This window comes from Microtus oregoni, unplaced genomic scaffold (assembly GCF_018167655.1).
Source record: "Microtus oregoni isolate MIOR12 unplaced genomic scaffold, Mior012 000031F_ref0000149, whole genome shotgun sequence".
NCBI classification, from domain to species: Eukaryota; Metazoa; Chordata; class Mammalia; order Rodentia; family Cricetidae; genus Microtus; species Microtus oregoni.
In genome coordinates this window covers 23,333,145-23,360,928 of record NW_024543090.1, presented here as the reverse complement: position 1 = coordinate 23,360,928, position 27,784 = coordinate 23,333,145, and the positions used below count along the sequence as shown (strand labels likewise).

Genomic DNA, 27,784 nt, shown 5'->3' with positions numbered 1-27,784 from the left:
GTCTCATGTGGCTCAGGATGGTCTTAAACTACTAGAGGATGATTTTTTTTTTTAATCATTTAAGATAAGGTTTCTTTGTGTAGCCTTCGCTATCCTGAACCTAGCTCTGTGGACCAGGCTGACCTCAAACTCACAGAGGTCCACCTGCCTCTGCCTTCCCAGTACAGTTTTAGATAATTATTTCTCCCTGAACTTTACCAATCATTAAAAATAATAATTTCAAGAACAAATACTACTTCACCATGCTTCTAAATGACATGTTCTACTTATTCTACAGTAACAGTTGAACAGTAAGTTGGTTCTCAAGGAAATGCTAAGTGAGACTTTATACCTGGAGCCATGTTAGGTGAGAGAGGTTGTCCAGTTGGAAGATGGGAAATTGTTTGATGATTTTCATGTGGAGAAGCTAACACAGGGGGCTTCTTTAAAGCTACAAGAAAAAAAACAGACTCTCATTATTCCCATGAATACTGTGATTTCTAAAAGCTAAACATCGTGAATCAATTTTACATTGCAGTAATTCTATGATGCTTACTCTAACTTAAAGAAATTATTTATTTATCTTATTTTATGTGCATTGGTGTCAGATACCCTGGAACTGGAGTTACAGACAGTTGTGAGTGGTCATGTGGGTGCTGGGAATTGAACCTAGGTTTTCTGGAAGAGCAGTCAGTGTTCTAAACCACTGAGAACATCTCTCCAGTTCCAGCTTATCTTAATTTTGTAATTCTCATCTTCGGCAAATAACTCTTGTAGGAGTCAGGGACATCAACATGGCCCCGGCTACAGCAGGACCATGGACCCAGACATGGCCCCTGGTAAAAGACAGCACAGACCATGGATATCAACATGGCCTGCCTCAGTGGCTGCACAGGCCACTCACATCAACTTGGCCCTTGGTGCCAGCACAGTCCACTAACATCAACATGGCTCAGTGGCACAGGTCACGAACATCTACATGGACTTTGGTGGTAACACAGGCCAGGTACATCAACATAGCCCCTGGCTGCTGCAGGACCAGGGACAACAACCTGAACCCCAAGGGATACCAATGTGGCCTCCAGGGGTAGCATGGACCATAGAGGTCTTTCAAGGAAGTTCAATCCAATAAATGAACTATGCTTCATCTTGGGCATCTTCATTGCTCAGAACCAGGATGATCATGCAGGTGGTGAGCAAGTTCGGGGTCTGAGTCTGTTCAAGCTCCAGGATACCCACATCACCTTATCAGCCCTATTCACCAAGAACATCCCCCCCCCCCCCCCGCCATCCACCACAGCCTTTGCAGCCTTCTCTCACACCCGTCACCTCCACTGCATCTCTAGTTCTGCCTCTCTCCAACGTGCACTCACAGGTACATTCCTCCATTTTCCCCACCTGTGCTCTCCATCTCCCAGCAGGGCAGGCAGCATAGGCAGCAGCCTCGGTGGCCAGCCCAGCCCTAGTAATAACCTGTTTCTGTGGGAGCCCCAGGCTACTGCATCTCGCTGTCATAGGTGCTGGCAGCGTTAAGGCTCATGGAACACGAGCTTTGTGCTTGCAGGCTGCTAGCTGAGCTGTGGCAGCCAAGTGCCATGTTTGGTTCTGCCCCATTATCTTTCTTACCACCCATAAGACTGTATTTTCTTTTCTTTTCTTTCTTTTTTTTTGAATTTTTCGAGACAGGGTTTCTCCGTAGCTTTTGGTTCCGGTCCTGGAACTAGCTCTGTAGACCAGGGTGGCCTCGAACTCACAGAGATCCGCCTGCCTCTGCCTCCCAGAGTGCTGGGATTAAAGGCGTGCGCCACCACCGCCGGGCATCCTTTCTTTTCTTTTTTTTTGAAGTTGTTCCAGAGCTACTTCTGGCTCTGCAGACTCCTTTTTCTGCTGCTGTGTCACCGCTCAGAACCTCTCAGGCTCCTTAGAGTTCCACAGTGGGTGCTGATGGCCATTTTTGTTTTCCTCTTTGTATGATCATTGATATACAGTACTCTCTATTCTGTCTTGCTGACTACCATATTCTCTCTTTCTCTCCCCTCTCCTCTCATTCCTCCTTTTCCCTCCCCCCCTCCCCTTCTCCTTCCCTCTTTTTGGTTTTCTGAGAAGGTCCTGTTCAGGCTGGCCTTGAACTCAGAGATCCACTTCTGCCTTCCTAGTGCTGGGATTAAAGGGTGTGCCACCACTGCCTAGCTGACCATACCTAACAGTTCCTGGCAAATAATAGGCACTCAGCCAAGATTTTATGAATAAACAAACAAGTTAATATCTTGACATATAATGGCTCACAACCATGAGATCTTTTTATATAAATAAGTACAAGCAAAAATTTGTACTTTGCAGATTAGGTAAAACATTAAGAATAAGGTAAGCTCCACCGGGGCCAGGAACAAATCCAGCCCTGGGAGCCAACCCAGTCCCGGAACACTGTTGGATCAGGAGTGAGTCAACGACCAGATCCAGAGTCAGGGATCTTTACCAGAACAGGTCCAACTCCAAGCCAGGGACTTCTGCAGAGGAGATCCAGACCAGGATTTACAGAAACATACCAAAGCCAGCAGCTTAGGCCAAAGTAGGCCTGAGACAGCAAACTCCAAGGGAGCAGACCAAACCACAGGGGCTATCTCCAGGAACAGGAGTAACCAATGGGGTAACTAGAACTGTAACACTGACTGTACCACGAGGAGCAACCATCTTTGGGTTCACTGGCACCTAGAAGACTATTCAACAGAATCTCAGACAGCCCCAACCATACCTATTAGGAAAAGATGAGTAGAAAAGGTAAGATCACATGCTACACCACAAAGAGCAACACAAGACCAGTAAAACCTAAAGACCCTACAAAAGCAGACCTGAACAACCAAATATGGATGAGCCAGAATAAAATGATCTAAAAAATAACCCCAAGAGAATGTTTGAAATTCTTAAAGATAAAATGAGAAATTCCCTTAAAGAAATGGAAGATAAAACAAACAAAAAATCGGAAGATACCAGCAAATCACTTAAAGAAAACCAAGAAAAAGAGCTCAAACATATAAAAGAAACTATTCAGAACTTGAAAATTGAGATAGAAACAATAAAGAAAACACAAGCCAAAGGAATTATAGAAAAAGAATCATGAGAAAAAGATCAGGAACCACAAATGCAAACATGAACAGCAGAATACAAGAAATGGAAGAGAGAATCTCAAGTGCTGAAGATACAATAGAGGAAACAGACACGTCAGCTAAAGAAAACGTTAAATCTAACAAAAGCTTAACCTTGAGGGAAGGTTGAAGGGGGGAGGGGAGGAGGAAAGGCAGAGAGGGGAGCAGAGAAAAATGTAAAACTCAATAAAAATAAAAAAAAAGAATAAGGTATCCTAGTTGCTCAAAAATTTTTATTACATTTGTATTTACTTATTTGTGCAGTTGTGGTAGGAGGTGGGGATTAACTGTGATAATCATCTATGGTGGGAGGTGCCTTTACCCACTGAGCCATCATGTGGAATTCTCAATTAAAACAAAATAAAACTTGAGTTTTATTTATTTATATATGACAGGACCTCACACTGTAGCTTACTTGGGCTTGGAATTCATTCTTCAGTCCAGGCTGGACTCAAATTATGTTGCTATAACTCCTGACCTTGTGCTGAGATTACATGCATGAGCTACCATGCTTGGCTCTAGAATTTTTGTTTTGTATCTCTTAAATACTCATTTTAATTTTATGTGTACGTGTGTGTCTGAGTATATGTATGTCTACCATGTGCATACTGGAGGAGCCTGCGGAGGTCAGAAGGAGTCATTTCCCTGGACCTGAAGCTGCTGATGATTGCGCATTGCCATGTGGGTTGCTGGGGTTGAAGCCAAATGCTTTACAAGAGAAGTAAATATTCTTAACCACTGAACCATCTCTCCACTCACTGAAATTTTATTTTTAAGATGAAAAATGTTATTTGTACATAGAGCTTTATCAACAAGAAGGAACTTAAGAGTTAAAAATTTCTTCTCTTTTAAGAAATGAAGGCCAGCAGGGTGGTCGATTCTAGAGTAGAGGAGGCAAACTGCTATGAATTCAAAGCCAGCCTAGGCTACAGAGCGAGTTCGAGAGCGAGAATGAGAGAAAGAAAAAGAGAGAGATATGAAAGCCAACAAGGAAAGATTATTGGTTGCTTGTTTTCTTGAGATAGGGTTTCTCTTTGTATATTTGGCTGTCCTAGAACCCATTCTGTAGACCAGACTGGCCTTACTTCACAGAGATCTGCCTGCCTCTGCCTCCCTGAGTGCTGGGATTAAAGGCATGTGTCATCACCAGCCCAGCTTGGGTAATTTTTTCGAACATCACCGATCCCTCCAATATATCCCTTGGCAAAACACACACACACACACACACACACACACACACACACACACACACACACCAAGGCGGTGGTGAGTTCAATGCCAGCCTGGTCTACAAGAGCTAGTTCTAGGACAGGCTCCAAAGCAACACAGAGAAACCCTGTCTTGAAAAACCAAAAACCAAACCAAACCAAACCAACCAAATAAATGCCAAAAAAAAAAAACACGACAGGAAAGTAGACACCTGACAAGAAAACTAAGAAGAAAGGAAACAAGAGGGGACGAAAAATAGAAACTCCTACCTACAAATACTGGTACAGTTTATTTCTCACAGACTGTGTGGGAAATTTGATGGTATATGATCCTATTTTGTATTTTTACTGGATACAGAACCAGCTTTCCCTTGTGGTTAGGGGACAAGAGTCCTATATTCTGACATTGAAGATCGAAATGAAATTGAATACTTCACTTTTTTGATTGTTTTGTGACACAGGGTTTCTCTGTGTAACAGTCCTGACTGTGCTAGAATTCACTCTGTCGACCAGGCTGGCCCTGAATGTATAATCTGCCTGACTCTGCCTTCTGAGTGCTAAGATTAAAGACGTGCCCCACGAAGCCCAGCTTGAATACATCATTTCCTATTTGGGCCAGCAAATACAGGCAAATCACCTACAATCTACAACACAGAATGTAGATGGAGGTTTCTAGCCTGCCTCGTCCTGCAACGATTTAGTCCCAAAGAAACACACATAGGCTTAATATTAATTACATACTCTTTGATCTATTAGCTAAGGCTTATTATTAACTAACTCTTATATCTTAAATTAACCCATTTCTATTATTTTATATCTTACCATGAGGCTTGTGGTTTGTTACCTCACATCCTGTTTCTTTGGTAGCTACATGGTGTCTGCCTGACTGGGCCTTCTGTCTCCCTGCATTGTTTAGTTTTTTTCTACCTAGCTATATTCTGCTCTGCCATAGGCCAAAGCAGTTTCTTGTTAACCAAATGGTAATAAAACATATTCACAGCATACAGAGGGGAATCCCACATCAATAGAAAGTTAATATGAACATGATGGTATCATGACAGAAGCCACTGTTCACATGAATGTTCAAAAAGAGCCATCCAGCTGGGTGGTGGTGGCGCACGCCTTTAATCCCAGCACTCGGGAGGCAGAGGCAGGCGGATCTCTGTGAGTTCGAGGCCAGCCTGGTCTACAAAAGCTAGTTCCAGGACAGGCTCCACAAGCCACAGAGAAACCCTGTCTCGAAAAACAAAAACAAAAACAAAAGATCCATCTGATGGAGGAAGGTCATTGGTTAAGTAATAAAGAAACTGCTTGGCCTCATAGGTTAAAACATAGGTGGGAGGAGTAAACAGAACAGAATGCTGGGAGGAAGAGGAAGTGAGCTCATAGGCCATGCTCCCCTCTCCCGGGCAGACATGATACAGCTCTGACCCAGGATGGACGTAGGCTAGAATCTTCCCAGTAAGCACACCTTGGGGTGCTATACACATTATTAGAAATGGGCTAGTCCAGGTGCGAGAGTTAGCTGAGAAGAGGCTAGATATAATGAGCCAAGCAGTGTTTAAAAGAATACAGTTTGTGTGTTGTTATTTTGGGGCATAAGCTAGCCAGGCGACCAGGAGCTGGGGCGGCTGAACGCAGCCCGCAGCTCTTACAACAGAATGGCGCCCAACTTTCACTTACCAGCAGGAAGATCATCGACTTTTGCTAGATCATTCTCTTCTACTCCAGGCATCCCTGCATCACCAACTCGTTTAGCTTGTTCTGCCCAAGTAACAAAATATGATACAATTATGTTTATATAAATCGAGAAAGTTTTGAAGGAAAGTAAAGACCAGTTTCTAAAGTCACAGGTTACAACTGAACAACTGTTTTTAGAACTTAGTTTTGTTTTGCTTTTAATTTTAAAAAACATATACTTTCCTCAGAGTGTGTCTGTGCACGTGTGGCAGTAGGAAGGAATAGGTGCTTTCCGCCCACTCCTGAGGTGGGGTCTCTTCTGTGTACTGCTGTGCTGCATTCACCAGGCTAGTGAACCTGAATACTTCTAGAAAAAATCTGTTTCTAGCTCCCACCTCATCGCAGGAATTCTGAGATTGCAGAGGTATGCCACTACAATCAAGTTTTTTTTTTTTTTTAGATTTATTTATTTATTATGTATTCAACATTCTAGCCTGCATGTATGCCTGTAGGCCAGAAGAGGGCACCAGATCTGATTACACATAGTTGTAAGCCACCATGTGGTTGCTAGGAATTGAACTCAGGACCTCTGGAAGAGCAGTAGTCAGTGCTCTTAACCTCTGAGCCATCTCTTCAGCCCTAGAATCAAGTTTTTAATGAAGATTTGAGGAACTGAACTCTGGTTGCCATACTTGCATAGCTAGTACTTTTACCATCTGAGCCAACTCCCTGGCCCTGATACAGTTTTGTTTTTTTGTTTTTTTTGAGACAGGTTTCTCCATGTAGCCTTGGCTGTACTGGAAATTGCCTCCTGAGTGCTGGGATTAAAAGTGTGTACTACTACTGCCCAGGAACACTTTAAACTAAAATATCTTACTTTTTACTCTTCAATCAAAGGAACAAATTTTAAACAATACAGACACTAAATCATCTCAAAACTAAAATCAAACACTTTTAATGACTGAACATACTTCAAAACAGGAAGAAATAGTCAGTATCCTATCAACATAAAACAATAATATTACCTTTCCCATTTGGAACATGATTGCTTGAGGGTTCTTCATTCTTATTTGCATCATTTTCAGCCATATTTGGAATATTTTTAGGGGCTACATGATCATTTATATCCAATTCTTTTCCATCATTTGATTGACTCTTGTGGGTCTCCTGCCAAAGATAAAGATTTAGTAACAGAATTTTCAGTTGTGAATTACTATTAATTTGTGTTGCATGCACACGTGGTGCCAGGCACATGGAAGTCTGAGGACAACTTGTATAAGTCATTTCTTTCCTTCCACTATGTGGGAATGGGGATCAACTCAGGTCATCAGGCTTATTGACAAATGCCCTTACCTACTAAACCATTTAAGGGCTACAAAAATATTTTAAAAAACAAAAATATGTTTAAAAAGTTATTTTCCTTCTAATGTCATCACCTTTTGAATAGTCTGTTTCCACTCCTCCCTTTCTTCTTTTGAGACACAAGGTTATAGTTTATGCTGTTTAGGACTTCCTAGATAAGATAGACCAGGCCAGCTGCCTCTCATCCATCCACCCACCCATCCATCCATCCATCCATCCATCCATCCATCTATCTATCCATCCATCCCCATCCTTTATGCATATAGTATTCTGCCTGCATGTGTCCTTGCAGGCCAGAAGAGGGCACCAGATCTCATTATGGGTGCTTGTGAGCCACCATGTCGTTGCTAGGTATTGAAGTCAGGACCTGTGGAAGAGCAGCCAGTGCCCTTAACTGCTAAGCTATTTCTTCAGCCCCAAGACAATTTTCTTAAAACAGTGTTTGGTGATTTAGTGAGGGGAACTCCTCATTGTTTTTAAGGAAAGTTTTTATTATGAAATTTATTTATTTATTTATTTTTGGTTTTTAGAGACAAGGTTTCTCTGTGTAATGTTTGCTGTCCTATAACTTGCTCTGAAGTCCATATCTACATGTCTCTGCTTCGCAAGTACTGGGAATAAAGGCATGTGCCACCACCACCCAGCATGAAATAATTTTAATTTATAGAAAATGAATTGTTCTTCATTCAGTTTCTCCTAATGTTAAAACAGATATTACCATGATAGACCTGTAAAACAAAGACAACAGTATAACTGGGCTGGAGGTGTGGCTCCATTGGTAGACTGCTTTCCTACCATCCATAAAACGCTGGGTTGGATACCCCGAACTGCATAAGCCGGGTAGGATAGCAGACATCTGTATACCAGCACACAGGCGATAAAGGCAAGAAAATCATAAATTCAATGTCACTGTTGGCTACATTGGGAATTTAGGACCAGTCTGAGTCACACAAGACTCAGAAAAAAAGGCAAAAGAAAAAGATAAAATTATTATTATTATTAACTAAACTTTTAGACTTCATGTAGATTTTTTTTTTTTTATTTTCGAGACAGGGTTTCTCCGTAGCTTTTTTTTGGTTCCTGTCCTGGAACTAGCTCTTCTAGACCAGGCTGGCCTCGAACTCACAAAGATCCGCCTGCCTTTGCCTCCCGAGTGCTGGGATTAAAGGCGTGCACCACCACCGCCTGGCTCATGTAGATTTTTTAAACCAGTTTTCCCACCATGTCTTGCTTTTCTATTCCAGATCTAATATACTGGAAGGTGTTTTAGTCTTCAAGTCTTCTTATTCTCCTCTCGTCTGTCTAGACTTTCTATCCTTATATCACAAAAACATAAAAATTTACTTATGAACACAGTGAATTTTTAGTAATATCTCCACATCATGAAATAGTATTCTTTTAAATTTTCAACCCTAAGTTTCTTTTGTCAGTTATTTCTGTCAAAACAACAAAACTAATAAAACTTGACAAAAACTAATAAAAGCTTGCAATAAATGACACAGCACCACAGCAAGCCTTTCTCCTTCCGTTCACATCCCATTACACTCCTCTACACTTCTAGGGTCTCAATACTATCTTCTAACTACACTCAGTGACCACACAATGGCTGACCACTCAAGCCTGCCTTCTTCCACTAGCCCATTCTCACACTCTTCAAAGTAGAGGCAGACAACAGCAACTGTTTCCATCTGTAGACTGGAAAGTTGTGAGAAAGATGCAACACCCTCAATATTCCCACTGAAAAACTGAGGAAAAACAAAGAAAAAAACCTGATCTCATCCAGGACCACTTGCCAAGGTTTGCCCTTGTGAGCTAGGCCCTCCCACATCAATCATTAACTAAGAAAATGCACTATAGAGCACCTACAAGTAATCTAACAGAAGTGTTTTCTTTTTTTCTTCTTCTTCTCCCCCCAACGACCCCCACCAGGGTTTCTCTGCGTAGCTTTGGAGCCTGTTCTGGAACTTGCACTGTAGACTAGTTGGCTGGTGGTGGTGGTGGTGCATGCCTTTAATCCCAGCACCCAGAGGAAGGTCAATCTCTGTGAGTTTTTTTTTTAATTTATTTATTTTACATATATAGTGTTCTGGGTACCAGATCTCATTATAGATGGGTGTGAGCCATCATGTGGTTGCTGGGAATTGAACTCAGGACCTCTGGAACAGCAGTCAGTTCTCTTAACCTCTGAGCCATCTCTCCAGCCCAATCTCTGTGAGTTTGAGGACAAACTGGTCTACAAGAGTTAGTTCTAGGACAGGCTCCAAAGCTACAGAGAAACCCTGTCTCAAAAAACAAACAAAAACCCTGATATCCTTGACTTTTAGTCCTTATATGTTACCAAAGAACAAAAGAAATATTTTTCATTATTGAGTCATGCTTTACTTTTAATTCTAAGATTTTATACAAACCACATTTAATCAACTAAAATTAAAGAGTATAAAAAAACCTCATGTCCATAATGGTTAGTGATATTCAGAAAAATTTCCTGTATTTCTATTTACTTTTTTTTCTCGTTTTTTTCATGACAGGGTTTTCCTGTCTAACAAACTGGAACTCACTTTGTAGACCAGGCTGGCCTTGAGCTCACAGAGATCACCTGTGTCTGTCTCCCTGAGTGCTGGGATTAAAGTCATGTGCCATCACGCCCAGCTAGTACCCTATATTTCTATGATGACCTTTATGACAGCTCAACTCAAAATGAATAAATAGAATTTGTTGACTCAAAATGTACCAGTTGGGTATGTAGCTCAACAGAACATATACTTGGCATACAGGAAGTCACAGATCTGACCCATAGTACTTTAAGAAAATACAAGCCAAACTTAGTTATGCAGTGTCTAGTTGTGTCTTTCTGTTTTAAGACAGGGTGCCAGACTACTAGAGACTAACATGAAAAATCGTGACAATTATGTTCTGCTTTCTGAAGCTGGGTGTCGGTGCCATCCATCTGTAACCCATCACTTGAAATGCTGAGGCAAAGGGATTGGGAGCTCAAGGCCAATTGGGGCTACAGAGTAAGGTAAGTAAGAAGTAGTAAGGGATGAAGAAAAGGAGGGAGAGAAAAAGGAAGTTTTCTTTTCAGGAAAAAGCCATTCACCTTAAAATCTAATATTAACAACAACAACAACAACAATATAACAACAACAATAATAATAATAATAATAACAACAATAATAATAATGGTAATTTGCCTAGCATGTGCAAGGCCCTAAGTTCAATTTCTAGCCATAAGAAAAAATAAGTAAGTTGAGATATTTTTAGACACTCACTCTACTCAGCTAATACACAACCTTTTTTAAACTTAAGCAGGCTAGAATACTTAATGTGTTATGACAAAAGCATATCTACTTCTAAATTACATATATTACAACAAAAACATGTACTGTTTAGATATTTATTTTTAATTTACCTTTTGTTCCTGCAAAAACTGATCTGCTAATTTTTTTATATTTTCTTCATGTTGTGCTCTTAATTCCTTGATCTGCTGTCCACACTGAAAACTAAATTAGAAAGTCATTCTTTTAGACTCCATTGGACTGAGTTCTCCAAGTCTGTCCAGAAGCTGGCACATACGTTTAGAAAGACAAAACACTGGTCAGTAGAGAGCAGCAGAAAAGAGAAACAGTGAAATGCAGCCAGAATCAGAACAGTTGACTCTCTAATGGGGAAAAGGAATACAGCTAACATTAACTGGAAAAAAAAAAATCAAGAAACAAAACCAGAAATCAGACAGATACAAAGCAATCCTTTCTCAAGTGTTTTACAAATTACACCTATAAAGAAACAAGTGCTGAGCCAACTTTAATCACAAGAGTAAGATATTGTATAAAAAAAACTGTTGGCCCTCAACAAATAGATGAAAAATGCTAGAATTAGGAGCCTCTAAGGAATGTCAACTCTCGATGTGTTCAATAGTACTCTGTAAGGAATCTTGGTCTGTCCTGCCAGCCAGCTCCCAAATACAGAGACTCTTACCAATTATGAAAGCTCAGCCCACAGCTCAGGCATGTTTCTAGTTCTTATAACTTCTATTGATCTGTGCTTTATCATGGGGCAATACCTCTTTTTCATCTTGTACCTCATGCTTCCCCTCTGTGTCTCCTGTGTGCCTCAATTATCTCCTACTTCTCTCTGCCCAGAACTCCCCCTATATCTCTTGCCTAGGTATTGATCATTCAGCTTTACACCAATCAGAGCAATATATCTTTACACAGTATAAAAATATCCCACAATAGTACTTTAAACACCATAATACAAGTTTATAGCATGGAATAAAGAGAAGGAAGAAACAGTACAGTATCAGAAAAAAGTGAAAAGATAAAAAATGGTGACTTTCTGATGGACAAGTAGTCAAAGGATACAAATAGACACTGTTGCAAATAGAAACAAGCATTTAATGAAAACAGAGACATATATTAATGCTCATATAATTATTGCAAATTAAACTTCCTATCTGGATATACTTGCACTGCTTTATGCTTACATTTCCAGAATTAAAATCAAACTATAAACAATACTGGTAGGGCTATGAGAAAATATGCATATTATAAACTAGCATAATTATTTAGAAAGCAATCTTTCATTTATGTTACACAGCAGCTAACTGATGAAAACATTTTTAGTGAATGTATGTTTGTGAGTATATACTAGTAAAATATTAAGAGGGGACAATCTCTTACATAAAAATTAATAAAAATGGAACATTCTAAAATTATTTATTTTACTCTACCATTATTATTGCTGTTACATATTTGTATGATGTATGTCTGTATAACTATTGTGGACATGTGAGTGCAGAGTGCACATGGTGCACATGTAGATGGTAGAGGACTTTGGTCCTCTCCTTTCCATGGCAGGATCCAGGGGTCACACTAAGGAGGTCAAACTAGCACAGCAAGTGCCTTTTATTCACTAAGCCATCTTGTTGCCCAAGAAATACCAAGGAAAGCAAACATTTCTACAATGGTTCCACAAATTGTAGAAACTAAGTTTTAATAAACTGATGAGCTAAAGAAAATATTATAGCTCACTGTTTAAGTCTTCAATCCTGTAGAAATACGGAAAAACACTGAATACTGGCAGTATAAATACATATATACATTATACATAGGTAATAACAGTAGTAAGAAGTCAGAAACAGATAAATTGTTGAGCCTAACCTCTGGTGTACAGACCTAAAGAAAAACCTTTACTATAAAGCTGCTTTAAAGCATACGGCCCTAAGAACTTCCCCATCTCTTCACCATGAGAGGTGTGCATGAGGGGCAGAAGCACACAGCAGAAGCATGAGCAGAAATCCCCTTAGCTATTTTGAAGACACGCCCCAGGCTTGTTTTCATCTTCTAGAAGTCCCTCAAAAAGGACTCTCCTTTCAGTCCTTTCCATTTCCAATTCAACAAAACCTGCCATTAGTAGGATTTTCCTGTTTTACAATCTAGAAAGACCTAACACATCACATAAGAGACGTTTTCATAATGTTGAACATATCAAGATGAAAGAGTATGGCTTTCCAAGAGCCTCTGAAAGACAAGATAAAGAAAACGAGAGAGAAAGAGCAGAGGACAGAAGGAAGAAGTGAATTATGTACAAACACTAGATAAACACTTGTGACAGGCTGCTGCATGCAGCATCTTACCTCTCATATTCTAACCTCTTCACAAGGTATGTGCTATTTTTCCTGTAGTCCTGAAGCTGGTCTTCTTGTCGAAGAAACTCCTGACGAAGCTCAGCCAGTTGTTCTAGCCATACAAGGGGAAGAACCATGGAATAATTAAATTTACTTACTGCAATACTTTCTAATGAAAGTCTATGGAGTGGTCTTTTAATTATGTACATTTTCTTTGCTTTCCTTTAAAAACTATTTATTTATTTATTTCATATCAAATCCCATTTCCCCTTTCCTCTTACTTCCCCTCCCCCCTCCCATTCATTCCTCAGAGAGGTTAAAGCCTCCCCTGGGAACTCAACTACGACTGTCTTGTCCCCTCATTGAGGCAAGACCAAGGTCCTCGCCTCCATGCCTAGGCTGAGTCATGCCCTATGCAGAGATACCAATTGCTTCTTATGAGCAGGTCATTCCTGGGTAAAAGGATATTAGGTAGAAACTGTGTACTTTCAATGTCTACTTACATCATAAATGAAAATTTCATTCATAAATGTACTTTCCTAATATCAGCTTTTAAGAATCATGCCTTGCTTTTACAGAAGTTCAAAGTTTCTTTTTTTTTTTCTTTTTGGTTTTTTGAGACAGGGTTTCTCTGTAGCTTTGGTTCCTGTCCTGGAAATAGCTCTTGTAGACCAGGCTGGCCTTGAATTCACAGAGATCCACCTGCCTCTACTTCCTGAGTGCTGGGATTAAAGGCTTGAGCCACTGCCCAGCTCAAAGTTTCTCTTAATTATAATTTGAAATGCACCACACACACACCACACACACCACACATAACACACACACACACACCACACACACAGACACCACACACACACACCCCCCCACACCCCCCCCACACCACACACAGACACCACACACACACACCCCCACACACCCCAACACACCACATACACCACACACACACACCACACACACAGACACACACACCACACACACACACACAACCACACACTCACCACAGACACACACACCACACACACACCACACACAGACACACACACACACCACACACACACAACCACACACACACCACAGACACACACACCACACACACACCACACACAGACACACACACACACCACACACACACACACACACACACACACACACACAACATAAATACTTAGGTATTCCGTTTCATGACTCTTTTTGGCTAAGTACTTCCTAAAATGAAAATGGCCATTAAATGTTCCATTAGATGTCCATTTTGAGAACATTAAAGTTTTACATATCTGTCTGCTAAAATTATGTTTCTGAGGTTTTGATACCAATAAAAACTGGCTTCATTTCCTTGGTCCTGAGGCCAGAACACTTGTTAATTGAAGAGTTTTTTCTAATTATCCAATAAACAGTAGCCTTCCATTAAAGCAAGCACTCAAACATCTAAATATATATCCTATAGTTTTTCTTGGGGGGGGGACAAATTTCTTTCTTTTCTCTATGTCCCATGTAGATTAGATCCATGTATGTCTCTCTTATGGTCCTCATTGTTGTCTACGGTCTCTGGAATAGTGAATTGTATACTGGTTTTTCTTTGATTCATGTCTAAAATTCACTTATGAGTATATATGATATTGTCTTTATGGGTCTGAGTTAACTCACTCAATATGACGTTTTCTAGATACATCCATTTGACTACAAATTTCAAGATGTCATTATTTTTTCCGCTGTGTAGTATTCCACTGTGTAAATGTACCATTTTTTCTCTATCTACTCTTCTGTGAGGAGCATTTAGGTAGTTTCCAGGTTCTGGCTATGACAAACAATGCTGCTATGAACATAGCTGAACACATGTCCTTGTGGTATCATCGAGCATCCTTTTGGTATATACCCAAAAGTGATATTGCTGGGTCTTGAGGTAGGTTCTTTCCTAATTTTCTGAGAAATCTCCATAATGATTTCCATAGCGCTATACCAGTTTGCATTCCTACCAGCAATGCAGGAGTGTTCCTTTTACCCCACATCTTCTCTAGTATACACTGTTTCAATAGTGATTTTGATCTTGGCCATTCTGATAGGTGTAAGATGGAATCTCAGAGTTGTTTTGATTTGCATTTCTTTGAAGGCTAAGGATGTAGAGCATTTCCTTAAATGTCTTTCAGTCATTTTAGACTTTTCTGTTGAGAGTTTTCCGTTTAGGTCTATACCCCATTTTTTATTGGATTATTTGATCTTTTGATGACCAATTTCTTGAGTTCTTTGTGCATTCTGGAGATCATCCCTCTGTCCAATATGGGGAAGATCTTTTTCCAATCTATAGGCTGACGTTTTGTCTTGTTGACCATGTCCTCTATTTTACAGAAGCTTCTCGGTTTTAGGAGGTCCAATTGATTAACTGTTGCTCTCAGTGTCTGTGCTACTGGGATTATATTTAGGAAGTGGTCTCCTGTGCCAATGCGTTCAAGTGTTCTTCCCACCTTTTCTTCTGAGGTTCAGTGTAGTTGGATTTATTTTGAGGTCTTTGATCCATTTGGACTTGCATTTTGTGCATGGTGATAGATATGGATCTATTTTCATTCTTCCACATGTTGATATGCAGTTATGCCAGTACCATTTGTTGAATATGTCTCTTTTTTCCCATTTTATGTTTTTTTTTTTCGCTTGTCAAAAAATCAGGTGTTCATAGGTGTGTGGATTGATATCTGGGTCTTTGATTTGATTCGATTGGTCCTCCTGTCTGTTTTTATGCCAATACAAGGCTATTTTCATTACTGTAGCTCTATAGTAGAGTTTGAAGTTAAGGATGGTGATACCTCCAGAAGTTCCTTTATTGTACAGAATTGTTTTGGCTATCCTGTGTTTTTTCTTTTCTATATGAGTTGAGTACCGTCCTTTCAAGGTCTGTGAAGAATTTTGCTGGGATTTTGATGGGCATTCTATTGAATCTGTAGATTGCTTTTGGTAGATTGTCATTTTTACTATGTTAATTCTACCTACCCAAGAGCATGGGAGATCTTTCCATTTTCTGGTGTCTTCTTCAATTTCTTTCTTCAAAGATTTAAAGTTCTTGTCATACAGGTCTTCTACTTGTTTGGTTAGAGTTACTCCAAGATATTCTATGTTATTTGTGACTATTGTGAAGGGTGATATTTCTCTGAATATTTTCTCAGCCCATTTATCATCTGTATAAAGGAGGGCTACTGATTTTTTTTTGAGTTAAGTTTACATTATTGAAGGTGTTTATGAGTTGTAGGAGTTCCTTGGTAGACTTTTTGAGGTCACTTATGTAAATTATCATCAGCAAGTAGTTAAGAGTTTGACCTGTTCTTTTTTAATTTGTATCCTTGATCTTTTGTTGTCTTATTTCTCTAGCTAGAAACTCAAGTACTATATTGAATAGATATGGAGAAAGTGGACAGCTTTGTCTTGTTCCTGATTTTAGTGGAATCGTTGTAAGTTTCTCTCCATTTAGTTTGATGTTGGCTGTTGGCTTGCTGTATATTGCCTTTATTATGTTTAGGTATGTTCCTTGTATTCCTGTTCTCTCCAAGACCTTTATCATGAAGGGATGTTGTATTTTGTTGAAGGCTTCTTCATCATCTAATTAGATGATCATGTTTTTTTTCCCAGTTTGTTTATATGGTGGATTATATTAGCAGATTTTCATATGTTGGACCATCCCTGCATCTGTGGGATGAAGCCTACTAGGTCATGGTGTATGATTTTTCTGATGTGTTCTTGGATTCGGTTTGCCAGCATTTTATTCAGTATTTTTGCAACAATGTTCATGAGGAAGATTGGTCTGTAATTCTCTTTCTTAGTAATGTCTTTCTATGGTTTGGGTATCAGGGTAATTGTAGTCTCATAAAAAAGTTTGGCAATGTTCCTTCTGTTTCTATTGTATGGAACACTGTGAGAAGTATTGGTATTAGTTCTTTGAAAATCTTGTAGAATTCTGCACTGAAACCATCTGGTCCTAGGTTTTTTTTTTTTTTTTTTGATTGGGAGACTTTTGATGACTGTTTCTATTTCTTTGCGGTTATAGGTCTATTTAATTTGCCTATCTGTTCCTGATTTAATTCTGGTAAATGATATTTATTCAGAAAGTTGTCTATTTTAAGTTTTCCAATTTTGTGAAGTACAGGTTTTCAAAGTATGACTTGGTGATTTTCTGGATTTCCTCCATGTCTGCTGTTATGTCCCCTTTTTCCGTTTCTGAGTTTGTTAATTTTTTGTTGTTGTTGTTGTTTTTTTGGATTTTCGAGACAGGGTTTCTCTGTAGCTTTTTGGTTCCTGTCCTGGAACTAGCTCTTGTAGACCAGGCTGGCCTCGAACTCACAGAGATCCACCTGCCTCTGCCTCCCAAATCCTGGGATTAAAGGTGTGCGCCACCACCGCCCGGCCTGAATTTGTTAATTTTGGATATTCTGTCTCTTTTTGGTTAGATTGGATAAAGGTTTGTCTATTTTGTTGATTTTTTTCAAAGAACCAACTCTTTGTCTCATTGATTCTTTGTATTGTTTTCTTTGTTTCCATTTTGTTGACTTCAGCTCTCACTTTGATTATTTCCTGTCATCTAGTTCTCTTAGGTGAGTTTGCTTCTTTTTGTTCTAAAGTTTTCAAATGTTCTGTTAATTCACTAGTGTGGGATTTTTTTCCAGGTTCTTCATGTAGGCCTTTAGTGCTATGAACTTTCTTCTTAACACTGCTTTCATCGTGTCCCATAAATTTGGGTATGTTGTTTGGTCATTTTCACTGAATTTTAGGAAGTCTTTAATTTCCCCCTTTATTTTTTCCTTGACCCATTGATGATTCAGGTGAGCACTGTTTAATTTCCATGTGTTTGTGGTCTTTCTGGAATTAGTGTTGCTGTTGAGTTCTAATTTTAAGCCATGGTGACCGGATAAGATACATGGGGTTATTCCAAGGTTTTTTTTTTTTTTTTTTTTTTTTTTTTGAGGTTTGCTTTGTTACCTAGCATGTGGTCAATTTTTGAGAAGGTTCCATGAGATGCTGAGAAGGAGCTATATGTTCTTTTAAGTTTTGATGGAATGTTCTATAGATGTCTGTTAATTTGAGTCATAACTTCTGTTAGTTCCCTTATTTCTCTGTCAAGTTTCTGTCTGGTAGACCTGTACATGTCCAGTGGTCAGAGTGTGGTGTTGAAATTTCCCACTATTAGTGTATGGAGTTTAATGTGTGATTTAAGCTTTAGTAGTGTTTCTTTATATATGAGGGTACCCTTGTATTTGGGGCATAGATGTTCAGTATTGGGATTTCCTCTTGATGGAGTTTTCCTGTGACTAATATGAAATGTCCTTTTTTGTCTATTTTGATTGGTTTTAGTTTGAAATCATATATTGCTCGCTTTGGAAGCTACTTGATTGTACTTCCCGCTGCCCTGCCTGATCAAGTAATATTATCTCCCTTCTCAGGCCTTGGATAGGGTTGAAGATTAGGTAGTCATAGTTACTGTCCTCTTATGATCTAGCCAAGCCATTTCCTATACAAGACTTAGATTCCATAGGATACAATGTTTATTAAAACATTTAACATATGTTCCTTGCTAAATATTGTTTATGGTGATTGTAATTCTAATCTTATTCTTAATATTTGTTCCTAACGTATATTGTTTTATATTGGGTTTAGAACTATCTTACTTAAACACAGGGGGGAGGTGCTGTGGGAGCTCCTTCTGCTCCTTCAGCCAATAGACTCTAAGATACCAGCCCACTTGGGTGTGGTCTCGTTTGTTTTAAAAAGCAGCAGTAGCCGTGTGCTTGTTCTCTTGCTTCCGGCTCTTCTGGCTACTAGACTTCTTTCCTGATTGCGCAGAGGGTTGTTGTCTGGGACGGTGATCTGTAAGTTTTTTCCCTTTAAATAAATAACCATTCTATTAATCATAATTCCAAACTGGTGTGGGATTGTGTGACTTACGCCTTCAGTTAATCTTCAGTATAGCTCTTCAGGAGTCATTCACCTTTGTTGTTTTTGTTATTTGTGTTCCTGAGTGTTTGTCTGCACCACATGTGTGCAGGAGCCCTTGGAAGTCAGAAGAGGTGTTAGATCTCTTTCACCTGGAGTTACAAATGGCTATGAGCTGCCATGTAGGTGTTATGAATCAAATCTGGGACCTCTACAAGATCACTAAGTACTCTTAACTGCCAAGCCATCTCTCTACCCCTTCTTAGGTTTTTGGAGACAAGATCTTTCACCTCACTGGGGATCACTTAGTAGACTAGGCTAGCTGGTCAACAAGCTCCAGGGCTTACTGAGCTCTTCCTCATTGTTTATATTGTGCCTCATGCAAGGAATGCTGAGATGACGCCAGTTCTCAAAATTAAACTTCTTCTGCCAAGTCTAAAACCTACTATTCATCCAAACTGTAGAAACATGTTTGCTTTTATTTTTAAAAGATTTACTATGTATACAGTGTTCTGTCTGCATGTCTGTCTGTAGGCCAGAAGAGGGCACCAGATCTCATTACGGATGGTAGTGAGCCACCATGTGCTTGCTGGGAAGTGAACTCAGAACCTCTGGAAGAGTAGCCAGTGCTCTTAATTGCTGAGTGATTGCTTTAGATCCAGAAACGTATTTTTAACCACTCATCTAACACATACCTCCCATTCTGCTCTACAAAGCTTGAGTTTCTGACTCAACTTTTTCAAATTCTAAAATTATCCATACTGCTTCATCACTGGAACACCAGAAATTTCAAACATCACACATTTTCCAACTTTGCCATTTTTTTTTTACTTACATTTTTCTTTGGCTTCAACTTTGAAGTCTGTATTTACTTCTCTTTTACCAACCATGTTCCTCAGCAGGTCCATGTTAACAGAACACTTGAGTGTTTCAATAGGATTCAAACTTAAGTTCTTAGATGCATCCTGCATTGTATTACTTGCAATGGTCTTTCAGTCTCGCTTTTTTTTTTTTTGAGACAGGGTCTCTCCACATAACTCTGCTGTCCTAGAATTCACAGTGACCCACCTGCTTCTGCCCTAAGTGTTGAGCTTCTGGTTTTTTGTTTTGTTTTGAATTTTGTTTTTGAGGCAGGGTTTCTCTGTGCAGCCCTGGCTGTCCTGGAACTCACTCTGTAGACCAGGCTGTCCTCAAACTCAGAGATCCACTTATCTCTCTCTGCCTTCTAAGTGCTGGGATTAAAGGTGTACGCCACCACAACCTGGCTATACTATATTTCCTTAATATGAGCTTAAAGATAAAGTTCAGCGAAGCTGCTACTGTGGTCACTATTATAAGATCCCTGGGGTGCCAGATTTAGTGCCGCATGCCTATATGCCAGCACCCACTGTAAGTTTAAAGCTAGTCTTGGTTACATAGAAAGACCTTAACTTTAAAAAAAATTATTCTAGCTGGGCAGTGGTGGTGCATGCCTTTAATATCAGCACTTGGGAGGCAGAGGCAGTCGGGTCTCTGTGAGTTCAAGACCTTTCTGGTCTACAGAGCAAGTTCCAGGACATCCAGGGCTGTTACACAGAGAAACCCTGTCTTGAACCCTCCCCCTCAAAATAAAAAAAATTCTAAAAAAACCTAGGGAATGGCACCACTCACATTTCAGGGTAAATCTTTGCTCCTCCATTACATTCCCCTTAAAACACCCTCACAAACAAGCCTGGAGTTGTTTCTACCAGGTGATTATACATCCAGTCAAAATGACAACGAAGATTAAGCCAGCACATGCCCCAATTCCCAAAGGCAAGATGACAGGTAAGTGAGGTGGCACTTGCTCTCCTTACCTACTCTTTCTATAGAAGCTGTAACTATCTATCACTCCACCTAAAACAAAATGGCACATGGTTCTGAATGCTGTGAGAGAGCAGGCTGAGCAAACCATGGAAAGCAAGCTAGTAAGCAGCACTTTCATGACCTCTGTATCAATTCCCACTTTCAGGTTCCTACCCTGACTTCCCTGGATAGTCTACAATCTTTCAAAAGAAATAACCATCTCTTCTCCAAGTTGCTGTGGTCATGGTGTTTTTATCACAGTGATAAAAAAGTAACTAATACAATGTATTTTTAAAGTTTTAATTTATTTATTACTCATTTCCCTGTGTTCCAGGTTTTTTTGTCTCTAGAGTGTCCAATGCATTAACCTCACAAAAGCATCCTCACATTTGAATGGGTAAAGTTTGCAGGTTAGACACAATACAAAAGAAGCACCCACCTCTTTTTTCTAGAAATTTCATGGTCACATAAACTACAGTCCAATTTTCTTTGAGAATTTTTCGTACGCGTTATGTGCTTGTACAAATGCATACATATTCATATCAAGTCCTGTAAAAGGAGCAGCGGGCCAGTTCCCGCAGCCTGGCTCCCAGCTGCCTGGCTAGCTTATACCCTGAAATAACAACACACAAATTGTATTCACTTAAACACTGCCTGGTCCATTAGTTCCAGCCTCTTATTGGCTAATTCTCACATCTTGCTTTAACCCATATTTAGTAATCTGTGTAACACCATGAGGTGGTGGCTTACCAGGAAAGATCCTAACATACGTCTGTCTCAGGTCGGAGAATCATGGCATCTGCCTGTCTCTGCTTTCTTCCTCCCATAATTCTGTTCTGTCTTCCCCACCTACCTATGTTCTGACCTATCAGGCCAAGCAGTTTTCTTTATTAATTAACCAATGAAAGCAACAGATAGATAGAAGACCGTCTTACATCAAAGTCCAGAGAGCAAACCAAAGTGTCTTCCTCTATTCTTCTCCACTTTATTTTTTGATATAGAATCTCTCATTGAACCTGGAACTCAAAGGTTTTTGTGAGACTAGTTGCCTAGAAGCTCCAAGGATCACCTGTCTCTATCTCCTTAGTATTAGGATTAGAGGTGTGTACCACATCCAGTGTTTTTTTTTTTAAATATTTATTTATTTATTATGTATACAATATTCTGTCTGTGTGTATGTCTGCAGGCCAGAAGAGGGCACCAGACCTCATTACAGATGGTTGTGAGCCACCATGTGGTTGCTGGGAATTGAACTCAGAACCTTTGGAAGAGCAGGCAATGCTCTTAATCACTGAGCCATCTCTCCAGCCCCACATCCAGTGTTTTATGTGGGCACCGGGCACCCCGAGTCCTCGTAACTGCATGACAAGCGCTTTGTTAGCTGACCAACCTTCTCAGCCCTTCTTTGAGGACTTTTTGTGTTTGTGCACAAGTTTGTGTCATGCCATATGAGCAGAGGTCAAAGGACAAACTCAAGTACAGATCCTTGACCACCATCTCGTTTAAGACAGGGTCTCTTTGTTCATAGCTGTAGATAACATCTACCCATTAGCTTTTAGGTATCCTCCTGTCTCTGTCTTCTAGTCTGCCTTCAGAGTGCTGGAATTACAGATGCTAACATGTTATTTTGCCCAGATTTACATAGGTTCTGTGGATTCAAATGCTGGTTCTTACTCCTACAGGGCTAGCAGTTTAACTACTGAGCCATATCTCCAGCCCTTTTCGAGGACTCTTTAAAGAATATTTCATTGTAAGAACCCTATCTATGCACAAGATTAAAATGTGGGCCTCAAACTCTTATTGCATACATAGCAACATCTATGTATGCAATACATAGATCTTTTTATATTTTAAGGTAAAGAGATATTGTGCCATCAAAGTAACTATGTCCAAAATTTTTATTTCTTTCATCATCTATTTCTTAATTCTTGAAGATTTCAGATATGAAGTAGTCTTTACCTTTACTCTATAATTAAAAAGTTTCTTACCCTTTAAATGATGTATGTCTGCCATCTGATACGATATGTTGTTCTGTAGTTTAACCTAAAAAAGAAATTGTATTTTAATAATATGTAGTTTCTTTTTCTTTTTTTCTTTTCTTTTCTTTTTTTTTTTTTAACACAATGCCCTATGTAGCTCAAACTAATCTTGAACTTTCTATGTTATTTTTCTTGTTGCTGTTTGCTTGGTTTAGGCTTTTCTTTTCAAGAAAGGGTCTATCTATGTATTCATGGTTAGTCTGAACTGCTATGTAGACCAGCTGACCTTGAACTCAAACACATCTACCTGACTCTGCCTCCAGTGCTGGGATTAAAGCTGTGTGCCACCACACCTGCCTCAACTTTCTGTAAAGTCAAGGATGACCTTGAATACATGATTCTCACGCCATCACCTCCCTAAGTGCTTACATGTATGTATCACTTCACCCACCAAGAATATGTAGTTTCATTCATATTTACTCATAGTCACTTTGAACTTGATCATGAATGAAAACAAAAACTCTATTTATACCCCACCTCTATTTCAAAGGAATTAAAATAAAAATTCTAATTCTGTACTATTTTAAAACTGTATGGGAATGTTTACCTGATACACAGTATAACAAGTTTCAAAGTTTTTTTTTAAATTTATTTGACTATGTGCATTGGTATGAAGGTGTCAGATCCCTTGGAATTGAAATTACAGACAGTTGTGAGCTGTTATGTGGGTTCTGGGAATTGAACCTGGGTCCTCTGGAAGAGCAGCCAGTGCTGTTAACTGCTGAGCCATCTCTCCAGCCCTGAATTATCGAAAGTTTTAAAGTTTGAGTTGAACATCATTTAATGACTTCCCCACCCCAAATCTTACAGAAGACCTCCCAATAATTCAATATTAAGCTAAGATTAAATATTTGAAACATTCATTATAAATCAAAAGCAATTCACTCTTATCAGGCTTCTCCAGGGCAACACAGTGTTTCTGGATGGTATATGCTCAGCATTCCTAGTGGTGGTTACTGTCCGCTAGGGAGTCGGTACACATGAATGCTAATAACAAAAGCGTGCATGCGTGTGCATGTGTGTGTGTGTACATGTGTTTGCAGAGGTCAGAGAATTGGTTCTTTTCTTCTACCATCTGGATCTAGAAAATCAAACTCAGGTCTTCAGGTTTACATGTACAAAACATGACTGAAACTAAGGCTTCCCACTTAAACAGTTAAAATATGCACTTGAATAATATAAACATTTTCATGTTTTATTTTTATACACTTTTTTTTATTCTGTTGAGACAGGGTTTGTGCAGCCCTGACTGTCCTGGAACTTGCTCTATAGATCAGGCTGGCCTTGAACTCCTGCCTCTGCCTCCTGAGTGTTGGGATTAAAGGTGTGCACTACCATTATCCAGCCACTTTTATACTCTTTTTTTTTGAAAATCTTTTTTTTAAAAAATATTTATTTATTTAGTATACAATATATGCCTTCAGGCCAGAAGAGGGCACCCGACCTCATTCCAGATGGTTGTGAGCCACCATGTGATTGCTGGGAATTGAACTCAGGACCTTTGGAATAGCAGGCAATGCTCTTAACTGCTGAGCCATCTCTCCAGCCCTACTTTTATACTCTTATTTTGCATTAAAATGTCTTAGCTCTTGTTGTAGACAAGCTTTGCCTAATTTTAAAATGTAAGTAAAATATTACTATAAATGTGTCTCCTCAAAAGTAGGCCAGTTTCACACTGATCAAAAGCAACAATGTAAGAGGCAAATGATGATAATTACCAACTCAATTTCTAAATAAAAATTTTTGATCTGAAGTGTAAGATATTGCATAGATACCTCATATAACCTCACACAATCTCTCCCATTGTACATCTATTAGTATGACTCCAAAACTGAGACAATAACACGGGTATGTACAGTTCTGTGTCATCTAATCTAATGTGTTGGTCTGGGAACCCCAGACAAGTCAAGGCACAGAGGCTATTCCATCACTACAAAGACCTCTCTCATACTCTATTTTCTCTTTTTTATTTTATTAGTGTGTGTGTGTGTGTGTGTGTGTGTGTGTGTGTACACACCTGTACACAGGTCAGAGGACAATTGGAGGAATTGGTTCTTTTCTCAGGTTACTGGTTCACAGTCATCCCATTAGCTCACACTTTCTTTCATAGTCACACTCTTTCCCTTTCCCCTACCATTTAGTGCCAACATATTGGCAAGAATATGAAACAACAGATAAAACATAAGAGCATTTTCAAAGACTTGGTAGGCAAGGTAGTGCCTACAGAGTGTAATTCCTAGGTAATTAATTCAAAGAGTTTATGGAAAGAATTCTGACTGATACAGGAATTGAAGGCTGGGTAAAGCTCGAACCAAGTAGAAAGGAGCACTTCAGAAAGAGAAAATAACCAAGAAAATGTATGGCGTCAAGAAGGCCTGGAGTCTATAAGGAGACTCCAAAGTACTATCTGGTGATACAGTAGAAAGAATAGTAGGAAAAGGAGCTGGAAGAAAAGACAGGGAAGGACCTTTAGGATCAAGCAGGGTGTATTCTTCAGCCTGAGTTCCAATGACTTAATACTTAAGGAGAAAGTTTATCCCCAAACAAAGAGCAGATGAAAACAGAACCATTCAAGCGTGGAAGTACAGCAGTCTCACTGAAGTCCTGGGGGCTTTAAAGAAGGAAGTTAAATAATAAGGCTGGCAGATGGTTATAGAAAAGGAATGAAGCACTAGTGTATGGCACAACACAGTTTCACTCTGAAAATTCTACACAGGCAAGTGAAAGAAGAAACCACTAAAGGGCAAAAAAATTTCTGATCACATCCATATGAAACACACTTAAAAGGCCAGTCCACATGGACAGACAGACAATGGCTGCCATCTGGGGAGAAAAGGTAACAAGGACTCTCTAAGGATAAACCAGAGCCTTTCACAAACACATTTGCTACACCTGAGTAGTATCCTTAGCAATGCAGGGTGACTTCTTATGTGCACACAGGACTTCATTTTGGAGAATAAGCATATTTTAGAATTAGACTGTGGTGACCATCTGTGTAATACTATAAGGTTTGCTTCTAAAACACCACACTGAACTATATATATACTTTAAAAGGGTTAATTTTAGGGCTGGACAGATGGCTCAGAGGTTAAGAGCACTGACAGTTCTTCCAGAGGTCCTTAGTTCAATTCCCAGCAACCACATGGTGGCTCACAACCATCTATAATGAGATCTGGTGTAATGAGATCTGGTGCCCTTTTCTGGCCTGCAGGCACACATGCAGACAGAACCCAGCACAGTAAATAAATAAATAGTTAATTTGATGTTATATCAATTGCAACTACATTCTAGGAACTGCAATCAGTCCCAAGGAGCTGGAATAATAAATTAAGTGAAAATAATAAGATGTATCTCTTAAAAATTAATGAAGGTCTATAGCACAAAGGTAATACAAAGAAGGTGGGCACTTATGGGGTCTTTAGAGGACTTTAAGCAAGAGCATGATTCCAATTTGCAATTTTGCAGTAATTTTTGCTTCAGTATGATGAGTAGATCAGAGGGGACAAGACTAAACAGAGTCATTTTATAGACAATAGAAAATGTCTGTAAACTAGGCCTGTTTATAGAGGAATGACCAGCTAAGGAGCATTGGTTACAATTTATTGGTTGGAGGAAAATTCCCAAAAAATATTTTATGATACTGAGTTACATAAAACTCAAATTCCAATGTCTATAAATAGTTTTGTGGGAAATGTACCATAATGCTAGTGTCTATGCCTACTTGACAGCTGTGGTGATAGAGACAAAGATGGTATATGGCCTCCAAAGCCTCAACTACTTTACTGCCTGGCTTTTTAGAGAAAAGGTCCAATTACTCCTAAACTAACAGAGTAAGAATAGAAGGCAGCACCTTGAGATGATGGCTAAGTGGTTAAACGTGTTTGCCACCAAGTCTGATGACCTGGGTTGGATTCCCAGAACCCACATGGAAGAGAGAAATGACTACTGAAGCTGTTGTTTAATGTAAGTACAGTGGCCTGAGCATGTCCCCACCCCCAATTAATAAGTGTAAATGAGATATACACATGGGGGAGGGGCACCCAGACAAGCCAGCCAAGGAAGAGTTTGCAGCACAGTAAGATACGAGACACTAACTAAATATCATTGGAGCTGGAGTCACAGGCAGTTGTCAGCAGCCCAACATGGGTGCTGGGAACTGAACAAGGCGCCCTTGATCACTGAGCCATCTGCCTAAGCCCTAGTTTGGGTTCTTATTACTACTGACTAATTATAAATTAATTAACAATTAATTTGGGTTCATCACACAGCCACACATACTTAAACTGCTCTAGAAAGCTCTAGAAATACTTTAGCTTTTCTTCTAAATATTTTCTAGACAGGAAACAGCACACAAAAAAAATCATTATTTACTCTTTATCTCACAAAGGGATTTTCATTATCTGGGTTCAACATGGCCTCCCTCTCTCCTTACTAGCTTTCACAATGATCTTTTGTTTGTTTCTGGCACTGGGAATTAAATCCAGGGCCTCATGCCAGCGAAGTGTTCTACTACTAAACTACACCCCAGTCCCACTTTCAGGCTTTTTATTTAAAATATCCAAGATATTCTTACTTAATGTACACAAGAAAGATATCAAATATGTTTCTCCTTCAAGCTTCTTTGCAGGTTAAGTGATGTAGATAGGTGGACAGACAGGCAACAGTAACAAACATAGCCCATCTCTTATCCAAATCACATTTAAAATCAGATAGACACTGTGGTGGTTTGAGTAAGAATGGTCCCTACAGGCTCATAGATTTGAATACTTAGTCAGCAGGGAGTGGCACTATTTGAAAAGATTGAGAGGATTAGGAGATGCGGCCTTGTTGGAGGAAGTATGTCATTGGGAGTGGGCTTTGAGGTTTCAAAAGTCCATGCCAAGCCCAGAGTTTCTCTCTACCTACAGATCATGATGTAGCTCTCAGCTACGGCTGCAGTGCCAGCTTGCATGCTACCTGCTCCCTGCCATGATGACAATGAACTAAGCCCCTGAAACTGTAAGCAAGTATCAATTA

General features: G+C 39.5%; 1 protein-coding gene across 2 annotated transcripts in view; it reads right to left on the bottom strand.

Moving 5' to 3' along the window:
• The window catches only part of Golm2 (golgi membrane protein 2), an 85,961-nt gene that overhangs the window by 24,863 nt on the left and 33,314 nt on the right, over nt 1-27,784 (bottom strand). For both annotated transcript variants that reach the window (XM_041678874.1, XM_041678873.1), the window contains exons 2-7: nt 22,718-22,772; nt 13,008-13,110; nt 10,782-10,872; nt 7,036-7,177; nt 6,014-6,094; nt 332-430 (exon numbers count right to left, since the gene is read on the bottom strand). In XM_041678874.1, coding sequence (XP_041534808.1) covers nt 332-430; nt 6,014-6,094; nt 7,036-7,177; nt 10,782-10,872; nt 13,008-13,110; nt 22,718-22,772 — 571 coding nt within the window. The remainder of the gene's footprint in view (nt 1-331; nt 431-6,013; nt 6,095-7,035; nt 7,178-10,781; nt 10,873-13,007; nt 13,111-22,717; nt 22,773-27,784) is intronic.